General features: G+C 37.4%; 3 protein-coding genes across 14 annotated transcripts in view; 2 read left to right on the top strand and 1 right to left on the bottom strand.

Annotated features, from left to right (window-relative positions):
- LOC128877084 (cationic amino acid transporter 2) overlaps window positions 1-5,989 on the top strand; it is a 54,532-nt gene extending 48,543 nt beyond the window's left edge. For all 10 annotated transcript variants that reach the window (XM_054124075.1, XM_054124072.1, XM_054124073.1 and 7 more), the window contains one exon: window positions 209-5,989. In XM_054124075.1, the coding sequence (XP_053980050.1) occupies window positions 209-525 (317 nt within the window). In that variant the 3' untranslated portion in view covers window positions 526-5,989. The remainder of the gene's footprint in view (window positions 1-208) is intronic.
- A 1,089-nt stretch (window positions 5,990-7,078) lies between these two features.
- Window positions 7,079-12,422, top strand: LOC128877089 (protein obstructor-E-like). Its single transcript, XM_054124087.1, has 5 exons — window positions 7,079-7,562; window positions 10,279-10,551; window positions 10,867-11,061; window positions 11,485-11,677; window positions 12,069-12,422. Exons 1-5 carry the CDS (start codon window positions 7,502-7,504, stop codon window positions 12,118-12,120), a joined length of 774 nt encoding a protein of 257 aa, XP_053980062.1. The 5' UTR covers window positions 7,079-7,501; the 3' UTR covers window positions 12,121-12,422.
- A 104-nt stretch (window positions 12,423-12,526) lies between these two features.
- Window positions 12,527-15,578, bottom strand: part of LOC128877087 (parathyroid hormone/parathyroid hormone-related peptide receptor-like) — a 37,997-nt gene continuing 34,945 nt past the window's right edge. For 2 of the 3 annotated variants that reach the window (XM_054124080.1, XM_054124081.1), the window contains exons 12-14: window positions 15,087-15,345; window positions 14,669-14,832; window positions 12,527-13,661 (exon numbers count right to left, since the gene is read on the bottom strand). In XM_054124080.1, the coding sequence (XP_053980055.1) occupies window positions 13,536-13,661; window positions 14,669-14,832; window positions 15,087-15,345 (549 nt within the window). In that variant the 3' untranslated portion in view covers window positions 12,527-13,535. Of the gene's footprint in view, window positions 13,662-14,668; window positions 14,833-15,086; window positions 15,346-15,578 lie in introns of those variants that run through there. The other variant, XM_054124082.1, reaches the window with a different exon arrangement.

Here is a 15,578-nt window from a genome sequence, read left to right as displayed (position 1 = left end):
GATCCAAAGATACAAAATTTCAATCGAACTGCTTTTATTGCAAGTCTCTTAGCTACTACCTAACACTATCAACATTTATTAACCAGAGACCTAGTGCGCAGAGATCTAGTACCTCGTAGTCCCTACATCGTCATTTAACCAAACCTCTTCACCATCCATCTAAACTTCCACAGCAACCCCAAAAATCTAATCCCTTCTTCCCTTCCAGGCTTCATCATGTACTTCTACTACGGCATCAAGCACAGCAGCCTGGAGGAGGCCAGCGCGTCCGAGACCCAAGAAGAGTCCGTGACAGCAGGTAACATAGAGCTGACGGTGACGGATACTCAAAGACAACAACCTCAGCATCCGTCGTCCTACTCGACGACCGATCGCAACATCTACGAAGGCCAACAGCTAGACGCGTTCGGTCAGCCTGTGTTCGGCAGCACGAACTTCGGTGGGACACCTAGCCAAAGGCCAACCACAGCTACTGGCCAGCCACTCTTCGTCGATCAGGGGAACTTCCCCACCTGGGACGACTGAGTGCTGAACGAAATCCACACAAATATATATATTTGAAGATATAAGATAAATTATTACGCAAGCCTGACAGGCATCGAATGTTCGCCGGCGAATAAATGACCCTTGGAGCTCGCGGTGGGCCCTGGCCTCTGGATCATGATCGAAAGATGATGAGACGTAGCGTTGGTCCTTCGAGAGACTGTTTTGTATTTTTAGTTGGGTAGAGGGCTGGAGAGCAGTGGCGATGAGTTTTTAGATGGTGTCTTACGTTGTGTTTGGATTCTTTGAGAGCAGAGTGGTGGTCTATCTTCTTGGGCCCTCGAAAGAGATTCTTGGGAGGGTTCATCATCCTGTTTCTCTTTGGATTTTCATGTTCCGTTATGGAATGGTACAGTTGGGAGGCGTGGTAATTATTTAGAATTGGGAGGGGGCGAGGTTGATATGCTGAAGGCCTTTATCCTATAATTTTGTTGAATATTGATGTGGCTAAGCTCAAAGCTCTGGGGTAGTTTTTGAAGTAGCACTGTCGAGAGTTTTTGTTTTGTAAAGAAATTCATCTAGCTCAAAGCTCTGGTAGCTTTCCATTTAGCTCAAAGCTTAAGCAGCTTTCTACCATCGAAAAAATTCGGGTTATTTGAACATAATTTGATACAATGTTCCTTTAATGTCGTCAACTTTAGATTATTGGTGGTGGTAGGTCTTAAACTTTCCTCCTGAGGAACCTAACTCAAAGCTCCGGTGGCTTTCCATTTAGCTCAAAGCTCAGATAGCTTCCCACCATCAAGAAAATTTGTTTTGTTTGGACATCATTGGATCGAAAGCTCATTTAGTTCCTTCGACTTTAAATTGTTGATGGTAGAAGGTTGTAAGCTTCCCTTCCAAAGGAATCCACCTAGCTCAAAACTCAGGTAGCTTTCCACCATGAATAATATTTCTTGTGTTTGGATATTATTTGATCCATAGTTCCTTTAGTACCTTCAGCTATAGATTGTTAATGGGAAAGGTTTTAAGCTATCCTTCTAAGGGAATCCACCTAGCACAAAGCTCAGGTAGCTTTCCATTTAGCTTAAAGCTCATTTTGCTTTCCACCATCAAGAATATTTATTCTGTTTAGATAATCTTTCATTTAGAGGTCAATTACTATCAGAAACGCACTGATTTCTAGCTTTGCCCAGGTGATTCCATCTCGATGACCTCGAGGAATGGTCCTTTTTTCATAGAAAATGGTCATCATGTTGGTCGATGATCGATCAGGCAATGCTGCTTCGAAATTCCGAGCTTCCCTGACAGATTTCGCTTCTCAGCGAACGAGAACGTCAATTTCCAATCAATCCTGATCGATCATTGCCAGGGATGCACCTTCAGGATCCTCAGCCGATCACCTACTCTTCCGAACAGGGCCGTGCTTAGGCATTTCAACACCTGGTTCGATAACAGAACCCTTTATCTATTTGTTTAAAGTGTAAAACATTTTTTTGGATTTTGTTGATATATATATAACAGTTTCTAGTAAAATGGATTTTTGAATTTTGTTCAAAAGCGTTTGAAAGGTGCTGCAAACTTTTTTAAATAAATTAAAATTGAAGATTGCAGCTGTTCATTGATAGTCAAATTATGAGTACCATATTTAAATTTGAGAAACTAAAAATTACGTGAGTTAAAAATAGAATTGAGAAAAGAATTTGATGAATTTAAAAAATGTAAAACATTAACAAAAATTTTAAGAATTCAACGTTTTTAGAAATTATAAGAATTAAAAAGATTTGTTCTGCAATTGGAAATATTCGTCTATAAAAAATTCTTATACTTTTTAAAATAAATGACACTATTCTCTAAAGAATATTATCAACCAAATAATTAATTTAACTTCGTTTAACGTACTTCGTTAATTTCATTTCAAGGGTGTCCTCGTGCCTAGTCGCGGTCCCGCACTCGAGAATTAATTTAAAACCAAAGCAAAACGGCGTATCCGCGAGCCTCCTACAGGGACGTACTTGTTGACTACTGTTTTCGGGACGAATGTAGCAAATAATTTTCCGCGGCAATATTTATTATCCTAGTTGTATAAAGAGATTAAAAAAAAAAGGGGGGGGGGATCGTCGTTGACGAGGCAGAGTCGTCGAAGCACAGAACGGAATGCTTAATAAAAAAAAAAGCTGCAGGGGATGAAAGGTGGGGGATGAATGACGAGACCATTATCATTCCTAGCATAAGGCGAAACTTGTGTTTTCCAAAAGAGCATTTTAACTGCTAAGAGATAAGTTTAAACGTACCGCTAGTCACGAGAGAAAAATAAAGAGAGAGTAAAGAGGGAAAAGTGAACGCGTGTGTGTACGTGCGTGTGCGTATGTGGGTGTATGTGTGTGTAAGAGAGAGAGAGAACTGGCATGAAACTGAAAAATTTCGTTCCTGAGTGGATCGATAGGAAACGAAGAAAATTATCGAAAAAAAAACCACAAAAAAAAGAATACTTGAAAAAATATATTTAACTTGCCTAAATCTAGTCTTTCCCGTAAGAAGGAAGTTTAGCGTAACGTACTGTAATCCTAAACCTAAGCTTAACTGTAAACTTGCGTGCGTCTTTACCTCGATTAACGATTAAGGAAAATGAAGATCGTTTGTCCACATTGGTCGTTCCATCGGTTCTTTCCACGGATCGCTTAAGGGTTGCAGCGTCCCCTGCTTTCGACGCCACTGGGAAGGGCTCAAGTACGTTTGGGTGCCGCGGGAGGTCGCTTCGAGATTCAAATTACCGGAAGAAAATTAATTATGTTCCAATATATGTTCATCATGTTCCAATACTGCCCCTTACGTGTAATTGTTTTTAGTATTTATCGTATATGTATATACCTAGACGAAACTTGCACAGAAATTTCTTTTTGTTGAGACTAGCTGCCTGTGAGAGAGAAGTATGTACATATCTTAGGGCTTCGTTATACGCAGGAAGGATGTTTGGAAATATAATAGTGAAACAAATGATGATTTGAGAGTCAAACAGGTATTTGCACACTTACTGTTTGTATGATAGATTTATTTTTCTTATTGAACGGGATTTGGGAAAGAGAAAAGGGGGAAAAGGAAAAAGGGAAAGCGAAGATGGAAAAGGGAAGAAGGAAAGAGGAAAGAGATGCAGGAAAAGGAAAGAAGGAAAGCGAGAAAGGGGAAAGAGACTAAGGAAAAGCGAAATGGATATAAGAAAAGCGGAAAAAATCATGGAAATAGGAAGAGGGAAAAGGAAAATGGAAATGGGAATAAGGAAACAAATCTAGAACCGATATTGACAGAAAAGAAATAGGAAACTTCTCGAAGGGGAAATGTAATAGACAGGTCAGCTTCCAGGGGGGGCAGCCCACGTACTTTGCGTCTCTCCGTTTCTTCTATTCTCAGATCTACATATCGATCGGTGATCTATTTCACATATCAATCTGCAACTTTTGCAGGGATGGCATCCGTGAGACTGTAGAGAGAATGTAGCGAGAGAATGCTCGAGATTGATCTATATATTTATCTTTAAGTATTAACGCGTCTGTTAAAATTTTCTAATATATATATATATTATATATATTATATATTATATACATGTATTATACATACGTACGACGAGATACTTTTTATGAGGATGGTTCGATCGAGATCGATTGATCCATAGAGGCTACTGCATTAGGCTTTTCAGTTATTAATCTTAACTCCCTATAACGTCGACATGGATTGCTACTGCTAGAGAAAGGGGAAATCAGTAAAATGGAAAATAAGGAAAGGAACAGGAAATATGAAAAATTAGAAGTGGAAATAAAGAAAATGAGAAAAGGGAAATGGAACACTGTAAACGTAAATGAATGAACTGAACTCCCCGACTCTATCTAACAGTTTCTCCAATCCACTGTTAGCAGCTAGATCAAATGTTAAGCCATTGAGGCAATTTAAGTGACAATATTTTCCATTTCCCAGTAATCCATTGAATTGTTCAAACCATAAGTTAACATAGTATATAAAAAAAACACTTGCCCACTAATAACAAACGAAGAAGACGTTTGAAAATACAGAGAAGCGATCAAAGACACTTCTTCGAGTCCCGGGGATTAATTTAATGTCAAAAGTGAAACCTCGGTAGAAAATGGATTCTATGCAAGTACGTTCAACAGTGATACTCCCTGGTACATTAGCTCCAACGTAGAAAAAGTCTCTTCCCTTTGAATTTGAATGCAGAAGCGATTCTCTGAAATTGACATATCTAGACTTTCCTATTACATATCTAGACTTTCCTCGACCAAGAAACGAATTGACTACGAATTTTCCATCGAACTCGATCCATATCTTCTTGTAGACTTCTCGGGTCTTCCTGGAGACTATCAATTCCCCAGACTTCTGACGAATTTTCGAAATATTTTTGGAAAATCTTGGGAGTCGTTTCAAGATTTCGAACAATATTCCTTCTTTGCTAATTGGTCCTTTCAATGGCACAACGATAGATCGCTAGGGATTTCTTTTGTTGTTTCTTGGAAGAAGTCTCGAGAGCCTCTCACTGGAAAATATCAAAGAAAATGGGGCCGAAAAAATAGAATCTTGGCGCGACGTATTGCTATTTGCTTCTTTTGGTTAGCATTTCAAATTCTTGTATAAAAGGAAATGGCCTATTGTGTGGCTGCAGGATGAACCTTGAACGCTTTTCAGGAACACGAGGAGGTAGAAAGTTAGTAGGGAAGATGAAATCAGTGGTGAAATGATTCAAATGGTATCGTTCCAAACAAGTAATACGGTATTATCATTTTCTGAAACTATTCATTCTATTTCTATTGGACCTTCGAGTTTAGACTTTGGATTCTGGTTCTTGGATCTTGGATCTAGGATCTTGGATGAAGGATCTTGAGTCTAGAATACTAGACTCCTTGGACCTTAGATATCTCATACCACATTAATCGCTTCGTTCAAGACGCAGATACTATTGTCAATGAATCTTAAGTGATTGTCTTCGCTGCTTTCTCGCTTCTTCTTTTATTATATCTGAATCCTTGTCATCTAAAACGATTGTTTCTGCAAAACAACTGCGATCGTATCAGTGAAACAAAGATCTACTAAAGTTCCATTAAAACGAAATACTTTTCGAAAATGTCTACACTTTCATTGAAGGCATCAAGTGGACATGGAAAAAAAAGGTAAATAGGAAATAGAAAGTGGGAAATTTGGAATTGGAAATTAGAAATGAGAAATTTGGGATTAGTCGAGGGACGAAGAGTAGCGAAAAGAATGAGTGTATTAGTAGCGAGAAGGTGAGAGTGAAACAGAGCAAAAGGGAGAGAATGAGAGAGAGTGCAAGTGATCGGTGTACATCTTATGATTTGTTTTCTTCTCTCGGGAAAACCGCATGTTGAAGAGATATGTGCGCACCAGAAGGACAGAATTTTCCATGTAATATATATACCCTTACGTAACTACGTTGTTTAATATTGATAAGGATCAAAAATAAAAGTGATTATTCAGAAACTAACCCCGTAGTCTTTCATTATGAAAGTCTGAACCTGCGCATAATTTTGTGTTTGCAATTTTCCAGAATTTTCAATCTTTCAAGAACGTTTATTTTCTGGAACATTGAATTTTTTTAAATATATCTCATGCTCCTTTCAATTTTTCTTTTAATGTTCAATAATTCACTTCCTTAGGTAATGGTCATAACTATCAAGCAATGATAATCTCTTTGCCTTGGATTTTTATTCAGGTGAATTTAATGTCTCGAGCTCGTTAAGATACAGAAAGAATCAGTCGTAAAAGAAATTCGATACAACGTTATCGAATCGATTGGATATCGACACAAAGGATCGTTTGGAAGGAGCTTCGAGGAACAAATCAAAGAAAAAGAATTACAGCTTCTAATTTTGACTGGTAATAAACTTTTATTACTTTTTTTCCAATTAGTCTTTACGTTTTAAATATTCTAATCTACACATATTTTATTTTTTATCCAACAACCTTATTGATATTATCACGATAGGATTATATATGATAAAATACCTTCGTATTTCATTGTGAATAGAAATATCGATACAGGCACGCTATCGACTTGATTTTCCTTCGTTTATGGTCGTCGACTCGCAACCATTTCTTGTGTCGCACGGAGAAAAGATCCGTGAACGTTCGAGACGCAGAAAGAATCGAAGAAAATGTCAAGGCTCTGGTCCCTGCGATGCCCGAGGCTCTCGTTTCTTTTCTAGACCTGGAACTTTCGTTCAATATTGCGTAAATCCTGCATCATCCTGCCATTTCTTCGTCACCGTTTGCTCCTCTTCCTTCAACGACGAACATTCTTTCTTCCTTCCGCAATTTTCGAATACCTCTTGGAGAATCTGTTTAAAATAATGTCTCTAAAGATAAAATAATAATTGGAATGATCGTTTATATATAAAGATATATTTTGACAAAACATACATTATAAAAAGATGAATATCGAATATAAATACAAATATACAAAATAGTTATTATTGTTGTACAATATTTTGCACTAATATAATATATATATTGAGAATTTTAATATAAAATATAAAATTTTGAATATTAATATTACATATATATATATAAATTTTATACTAAAATTCTCAAATCCCATGTAAATAAAATGTATTTAAATAATCTGCTATTCATAACCCTTAACACCAGCTAACACACCTAACACCAGCTATGTTCCACAAACTAAAAACACGTCAACAAATGAAATTAATCAACTCAACCCCTGAACAATATATCTTCTCTTCCGTTTCATCCCAAAATTTCCTCCAGAAATCTACCAAACATCCTCATCCAAGAACCTTTCCTGTTTTCCTTTTTATCACAAAAGAAAAAAAAAATAAACAATCAACAGAATCTCATCCCAATGCCAGGTGGTGGGTGCACGGTCTCTTCTCTCCTCTCCTCTTCTTGAGGTTACCTGAGATGATAAAAGCTCGCGAGGAAGCGAAGACGACACTGTAGTGCTGGTTTCGGGAGCGGGACAACCACGAGCTCCGAGATGTCCTCGAAAACGAACGTTCGTCTGTTGATTACCTGCGGCGTGATCGCGGTCGCTGCCTGTGAGTAAATCCATGAATCGATTTAGTGATCGTTTCTTCGTGAAAGAGAAATCTCACGAAGAGAGCCTTACGAAATCTCTGACGAGGATGGTGGATAGCAATATTAGTGCGTTTAGTATCCGGATTAATTAATCACTGGATGCTCTTAATCCCTTGGTGACGGTTAGGTTTATTCTGTAGGAGCAAAGTGCATTCGTATTATTATTATAAATCATAATTTTATGGGAAGATGAGGTGTCAGGGAGATTTTAATTTTCAAGTGAGAATAAATTTAGTGAATTTTAATTTTTATATCCGGCGTTAAACCTTTTGATCTAGTAGTGGATTTTGTATTTAAATATTCTTAGGGGTGAAAAGTACTGTTCAGGGAATTAAATGAAATTGTTGGACCCAGTAGAACGTTCCTCATAAATTTCAGTCTTCATTTTTCTGAAACATTCTTCCTCTTCGTTCTTCTATCTAGATTATTTAGCAATTTCATTGAACTTTCCAAGCTTTGATAGCTTTTGGTACCTTCATTTGAGAGAGATATAGGGGTTCTCCTGATAGCAAAGAAGACTATAGTTTCCTTGAGGCTCCAGACACTACTATGTAGTTTCATCCCTACCATTTTTCCCTGGGCTCAGTTCAACGTTCCTTCTCACGAAGTTCAAAGTCTTCATCTATTCAAACAGCCTAACATTTCACGAGCATCGTCCACCTAGTCTATCTACCTAAGGCAATTGCCAAGTCTCACTCCTACCATTCCTCTTCACCCAAACCACTCAAGGATTTCATCAAACTTGCTTGGTATCTGGGTTCTCCTTCTGATAGAGCCTGGACCACCTTCCCCCTCTTCCACTCCACTAATGAAAACGCTTACCGTCTTCTATCGCATCCTGATCATAAAATAAGGATCCAACTTGTTTTCTTGAAACCTTCAAAGTCCACCAGAATTCTCCCCATTGCTGAATATACCACACACCTATTCTCACATATTCTCTTCTATTCACCTAGCATATTTCGTCATGGGAAAAGATGGAACAAAATTCTCAACGACGCACTTCGTTAAGAATAATGATTGTTCTCAAGTGTCTCGTAAACGTGACGCAATGACGTCACTGATAATACTGAATATTTCAATAGTGCAGGCTTGGTACGTCCGGCGATGAATTTTAACAAACCCGATCATTTTTGTCCGTTGCACAACTTTAGGCACGTTTGTCGAAGTGTGGCCCAGCAAGCAAAGTTCGTTACGACGCCTTCTTTTGGAGCGCGTTCGTTTGTTTTGATGGTTCTTGATTTTGTTTTAAAGTTGTGTCATAATTTGGAAGGAGATCGTTCGTTCAAGACGCAGATACTATTGTCAATGAATCTTAAGTGATTGTCTTCGCTGCTTTCTCGCTTCTTCTTTTATTATATTTGAATCCTTGTCATCTAAAACGATTGTTTCTGCAAAACAACTGCGATCGTATCAGTGAAACAAAGATCTACTAAAGTTCCATTAAAACGAAATACTTTTCAAAAATGTCATAATTTGTCATAATTTGGAAGGAGATCGTTAGATCTTTGGGATTACTAGATCGTTTAGGGACAGCTAATTCTGTCGAAACTTTTCAATTGTTATCATTTAGAGAAAGCAAAACCGAGCCTAGTAATCGATTTTGAATAATTGCAACAATGTGTTTTTAAATATAGAAAAATAGGACATTGGAACTGTTGCCTAGGATTCATGGCACCATGTGACTGTATTCGTTTAGGAATGACAGCAATTGTTAAGTCTCGGTATAATCCGCCTATTTTAATATTTCTCGGTCTTCTTAAAGTCACGACGCAATTTAAAAGGAAATTATTATTATTATTTTCCAACCCGAAACACCCTGATTCTTCTTCCAAACACCTACTTCCAAACCGCAACAGTTCTCCTATCGCAAGCAGCCATCCCAATCCGGTGAATTGAATTCACCAATGAAAACGAAATCTACCAGGCGTTTTATAACCGCTTACGTAATTTCGGTAAAATGATCTCAGCGCCCGAGGACGAGCATAGCTTCCGGAAACCGGGGGAACGACGAACAACCCGTTCATTCCGGCCCGCGCCACAAACCAGACGCGTTTCGAAAGGCGGGTATGCTAATGCGCGCGATGCCTGCGCGGAGGTCAAACCATATCGCCTAACTTTCTCCGAGAGCCTCTTCGTCGTGAAGCGTATGCACGCTCGCGGACCGGTTATGTCTTCGATGTGTTGCATTATGCAACCGAACGGCGTTTCCAATCGCGAAATACACCTGTGCTTTGCGGGATTCACGGCTTGAACCTTGGTCCTTCAAAAAATGCAAATCGCGAGATATCAGGTCGGAAAGGGGGTTGTACACGTTAGGAGGGGATGACATTTCGCTTTACGGTATCTTGGAGGCTTCACCTAAGCTGGAATTTGAATTAGTGTCGAGGAGACGGTGGTTAAGGAGTTATAAACGTTGCAAATTGTTTTAATTTAATTCTTCGTTTGTTTTTCTTTTGCTTTGTTTTTAAGCTGGAATTTGAATTAGTGCCGAGGAGACGGCGCTTAAGGAATTTTATATACTTTGAAGATTGTTTTAATTTAATCTTCGGTCGTTTTTCTATTGCTTTGTTTTTCCTTTTTTTTTTTTTATAGGATCCAAGTACATCCATTGCTGCACGCAATTAATTAACCGAGTTCCCATCGTTTAGAGACTACTTTTTCTTTCTGTTCCAGCATTGAGCCACTATCAGCGTTTTACGGGATCTGGACAAACTAATCAATTAGATCAGGTTCTCTCTAGGACACAGCAAACTTCGCAAGCATCGTGCCCAGAGAGGAACGGTCGTTTCCCTGTTCCTTCTCACTGCGACGCCTACATAGAGTGCATCGACGGTATCGCCGAGGAGAAGTTTTGTCCCGAGGGCCTTCTTTTCAATCCCGAAGCCAGATTCAATTATCCCTGCGGTTATCCCATTGACGTCAACTGCACTGGCAGACCATCTCGCCGTTAGTACCTTGCGATTATTCCCTTTCTATCCACTATCATTCTCACGATGACGCGTTCATCGTCGACAGAAATTCTTTTCCTCTCTTCTTCTTCCCTTCTTTATTTTCCACTTCTACTCTTCATTTATCCTCTACCCTTTTCTTTCTCCTCTTCTCTTTTTTCATCTCAATTTTATTCTCGTCTTTCTCTTCGATATCTTTTCTTTTCTTCTTTCATTTCTTCCCCTTTTCTTTTTCTTTCCTTCTTCCTTTTCCTTTCCTCGTTTTTTTCCTAAGCACCAATATGTCAACACCAATTTATTGTTGACATTTCAGAGCCTGCACAGCCCACAGAAGATTGTCCACATCAATATGGATACTTCAAGGTCGGAGACAGTACCCACTGCGGCCAGTTCATGAACTGTGCCGACGGAAGGGGCTATATATTCGACTGTCCGGAAGGGTTGGCTTTCAACCCTGAAAGCTACCGCTGCGACTGGCCTGATCAGGTTCCTGACTGTGACGCTGAAGGTAAAAAAAAAAAAAAATGTTAGGCAATTAAAAAATTTGAAAAAGTTTTCCTAAATATGGAAAACGAAATGCTTTATAACACTTCATTCAAATGTGAAAGAAGAAAGCGATTCTTCTTATCAATTATATCAAAAATAAATTTCAAAATGTGTAGTTATCGAATACATTCATAAGCATTCATTTTTCTAGCCGATGAATAACTTTTTCTTTTAAATAAGAAAAAAAAAACTTTCTTTTTAGATTTTTACCATTTTTGATTATTAACATTCCTTGTAAGTGTTCATACTGAATTCTATCGCCATCAAATTTAGAAAAAAACAATTCTCAATTCTATTTCGATAATCCACGTTAACACAAGCTCATGCAATTTAGTTTTACAATTTGAGTTTACATATCTAAGGGAAAGCGCATTTTCCATTACAGCTTATCTAGGTTTCCGATGCCCGGATGTGGAGGACACGTTTTTGAATGGACCACAAATCTATCGCAGTTCAAATGACTGCCAGCGTTACTATGTTTGCGTGAATGGTCGACCACGATTGCAAAATTGCGGCGATGGAAATGCGTTCAATGACCTCATTCGTGCATGCGATGCCGCGGAAAACGTCACTGGATGGTAAGAGGATTTTCCAGAATTTGTCAGTAATTTTCTAGATTTTCCTAGAATTTGTCAGTAATTTTCTAGATTTTCCTAGAATTTTAAAGTAATTTTCTAGATTTTCCTAGAATTTTAAAGTAATTTTCTAGATTTTCCTACAATTTTAAAGTAATTTTCCAGGTTTATAATTTTCTAGAAAACTTTCCAGCATTTTCCAGTAATTTCTTTCTGATTTTTCATAATTTTCTGAGTAGCATGACAAAACTATTTTTGAAAACGATTTTCTATATTTCACGAAGCTACTTACTTCACTTTTATTATTTGTTTCATTTATAACTAAAATTTGCCACATATTTCCTTTCTGTAGGTTACCATTCGATAATTAACATTTTATTCTTTATTTTTCCAGCGAGCCTCCAGAAACGAGCCTGTTGAATGATCGATTCAGGTCACGATTTTAGGTATGCATTCCGATACAACAACCTTGAAGTCTTATAATTCCTGATTCGACGAGTGAATAGTCTCCAAAATTGTGCATAAATTATTTTGTTCCTCCACAAGTCTAAGTAAAAAACAAAAGTCCTATAAAAATGAGTAGATTTCCAAAATCAGTAAAATTATAATTCCCAAACAATTAAATAAATTGATGCAATAACTGTAAAATATTTATAAAAGTCTGAAATCAAATATTGCATCACTTTGTTGCTATTGTTAGGAAATTTTAGAATATGCAACGATGCCATAAGTAATAATGTAAATACTTACTTTTAAGCAGATGTATCGTAAAAATGATACAGTTGCGAAATAATTAGTTTCTTAAATAAAAACAATGTAAAAGTATTTTAAATTTTATTATTTCCCTTGACAGATATATATATATATTCACAGACTCACATGTACACGCACATATATGTATAGTAAAAACATTCATCAGTTGTAATTTACAGAGAGTGTACAGATTAATTAATTATTCATACACTAATTACTAATTAGTAGTAATTTAATTGTAATAGTTGAATAATTAATAGCAGTTTAAATCGTGCCATTAGGATTCTGATTACCTATAGAAAAGATAAAGGAAATTTTCATTTTTTATTATTAATTATCACATAAATTAGGGAAGCCAGATGGATTTATGTTTTCATTTTAATTTTCTTTAACTGTTCCACGAGTGAGTTCATTATTGTTTTCCTTTATTTTTTCAATTCGTTTGCATTGTAAATATACATATCTATATATATATATTATTTCTATACAAACTGAAACATACTCTGACATACCAAAACATTCTCTAGCCTCATATATTCCAATAATTTAAAAATACGTACAATTTTGGTAATTGGTATTAAAGTGTGCTAGTGAGAACTAAGCTTTAAATGAAAAAATTGTATTCCATATTTTGCTCTTATCTTAATTTAATGTTGTATGTCCACAAGTTCTCCTATCAATTACCAAGTATCATTACAGTACAACATAATGATATTAAAAAATATAAATGTAGTTACAACTGTTTAAATTACTCAGGCACATAATAAGAAAGTACAAGTTAATACTTGACCAGAACGATCAAACTTACACTCACATTCGACCCACGTACCATCAGTTCACAGTGACACAAAAAACACAGAAGTCACATGTAGTTTAAAATACAAGTTTGTTATATAGTGTCCGTGTATTTTCAATAAAAATAACAAAATGTTCGTATGCATTTCCCCTTCGTAGTCCCATGTCGAACGTGACTCTACAAAAATGCACTGGAATTAAACAATCTGGAGTGCAGAGTGTTAAATCTGAATTATTTTATTGATCAGTCGGTGGTGATTCGTCTTTGGTATGCAACGATTGTACTAAATTTATATCGGTGGTTCATGAAGTCTCATGGTGGCCCGTGGTGCAAGTTGTGCAGCTCGTAAGCTAAATGACAACACTCTGAGTCGCTCCAACGATGGTGGTCGCGTACTCTGTCAACATTCATACCTGTGCATGGGGTCAGTTCCGAGACCTGCAACGAAGAATTTACTTCATTACAATTCCTACAAATTTGGATAAACTGAAAAGCACGATGGTATACTATATACCGTAGCAAAATAATTTCAGGAGAGTGTCGCTAGAGAATAGCACAAGTGCATGCCTGAAAACTTCTATAAATTTCCATAGTTAATCTACGCCCCTCATTTAGCGACCACGAATTTAATCTCGCGACAAGTGCACCTTCGTTATTATAAGGAGCCATACTTGAACCGTCATTTTATTTCAAGGACACGCAATCGACCCAACAACTCCATTTTATTTGAAAAACTCAAATAACTGGGTACTCCCAGTTCCGCGATGTTACAAGTCGTAAAAAAAAAACTCGTCTCGTTTTACGAGCAAGAACAATATTACACTCGAGGCGCTCAAATTTTACAGGGTGGCTGAAAATGGAAAAATTTATTTTCCGAAAAGTAAGCGGCTCGAGGAACGAGGTGCCGCAGGTTTTACGACAATGGCAGTTCAAGTGGAAGTACTTTGTTTTTGGGAGGAATAATTTCGATTCTTAAAAAATAGAAATAGCTTATGAAATTAGAAAATTTGGATTGCGAGAAATTATAATGCAAGGGGGTTAAGATAGAAAGTTGTTTATAAGAAGAAACATGGATAATTTGAGGTAGAACATTTTTTTCGAATGAGGCCCAATTTGGATTCGAAGTAGACTTAGACAGGGAGATAGATACATGAAATTATTGTGTCGCTTACAAAGGTAGTTCTATTGGTGTTCATATTTCAATTTTTTTGAAAGTTTAAATATTTGAGATATTTTTTTACTTTTATTTTACTTTTATTGTTTATTTTGGTCTGTTTTCATATTTAGGGGACGAAACCACCCCTCAATGTTCGTTAGAAGGAGTTTAATTCTAAATATGGGTTTTCTACATTTCCAATTGTGCTTTAATTAATGTTTCATTGAAATTGATCAACGGAACAAAATAATTATCGAAAGACTTGAAAAATGTTGAAAGAAGAACTCACGTTAGAGCAGAATGAAAGCAACGACTGATCCGTGTACTTGCTATAGAGGGGTGGCGAATTACTGTTTCGTTGACTTTGGTTACCCGGAAGTGCACTCTGTCCGTTTCCTGCGATTTCCAGGTAGCCTCTACTGCTCGCTAGACTACCTCCTCGCGTGCCAATATCTGAAAAATCCCATTCCATCGCCAACCTTTAATAAACACCTTCATTTCGATCCCAATATCGAGGAAATTGGAGAAAATTTCTAGTCGAAGAGTCAAACCGACACTCCGCTATAATATTAATATTACAATAAATTAATTGTAATATCGTTCTATTTTATCGTAACATCATCGTTACAAAGACGAACAGCAACAGGACACGCTTGTTTCGAGCATAAAAGACAGAGAACAGGATTCGTAGGATAGAGAGGAGACACCTTGTGTACTCGCCGTCGAGTGAGTAGAGCGTCGAGCATCCCTATCGTGAAGGGACCAAGGGCTCGTCCACCATCGCTGCTTCTTCGAGCGTCTGTCGATCTTGGCTGCGTTGCAACTGCACGTGCTTCCGGAGTACGTCGACGGTCTGGAAAGCCATCTGGGACGGAAACGAGGAAGCCGTTGGCTCCTGATTGCTCTGGACACCTCTGCCCTAACCTCGCCATTCAGGAAACAGTATAAAACGGCCACGAAGAAACCCTGGTGAAAATAAAATGCGATTATTCAGTGTAGAAATTAATTTCGTGAAATGTTTTGTAATTGATACAGGTTCGAACAAATTTGAATTTATACGGAAATAAAGTTCCTGGGGATATCGGAACGTAATATAGTCACAGCGGGCTTTTCCATTTTGTAATGAAAATGATTTTAAGGGTGGAAGCAACCCTTGGAAATAATTCTGGTTATATTTTTGGTAATCTATCTCTGAAAGC

The sequence above is a fragment of the Hylaeus volcanicus genome, chromosome 5 (assembly GCF_026283585.1).
Source record: "Hylaeus volcanicus isolate JK05 chromosome 5, UHH_iyHylVolc1.0_haploid, whole genome shotgun sequence".
Lineage (NCBI taxonomy): Eukaryota > Metazoa > Arthropoda > Insecta > Hymenoptera > Colletidae > Hylaeus > Hylaeus volcanicus.
The sequence above is the reverse complement of the archived record's forward strand: the minus strand, read 5'-3'. Positions and strand labels throughout refer to the sequence as shown.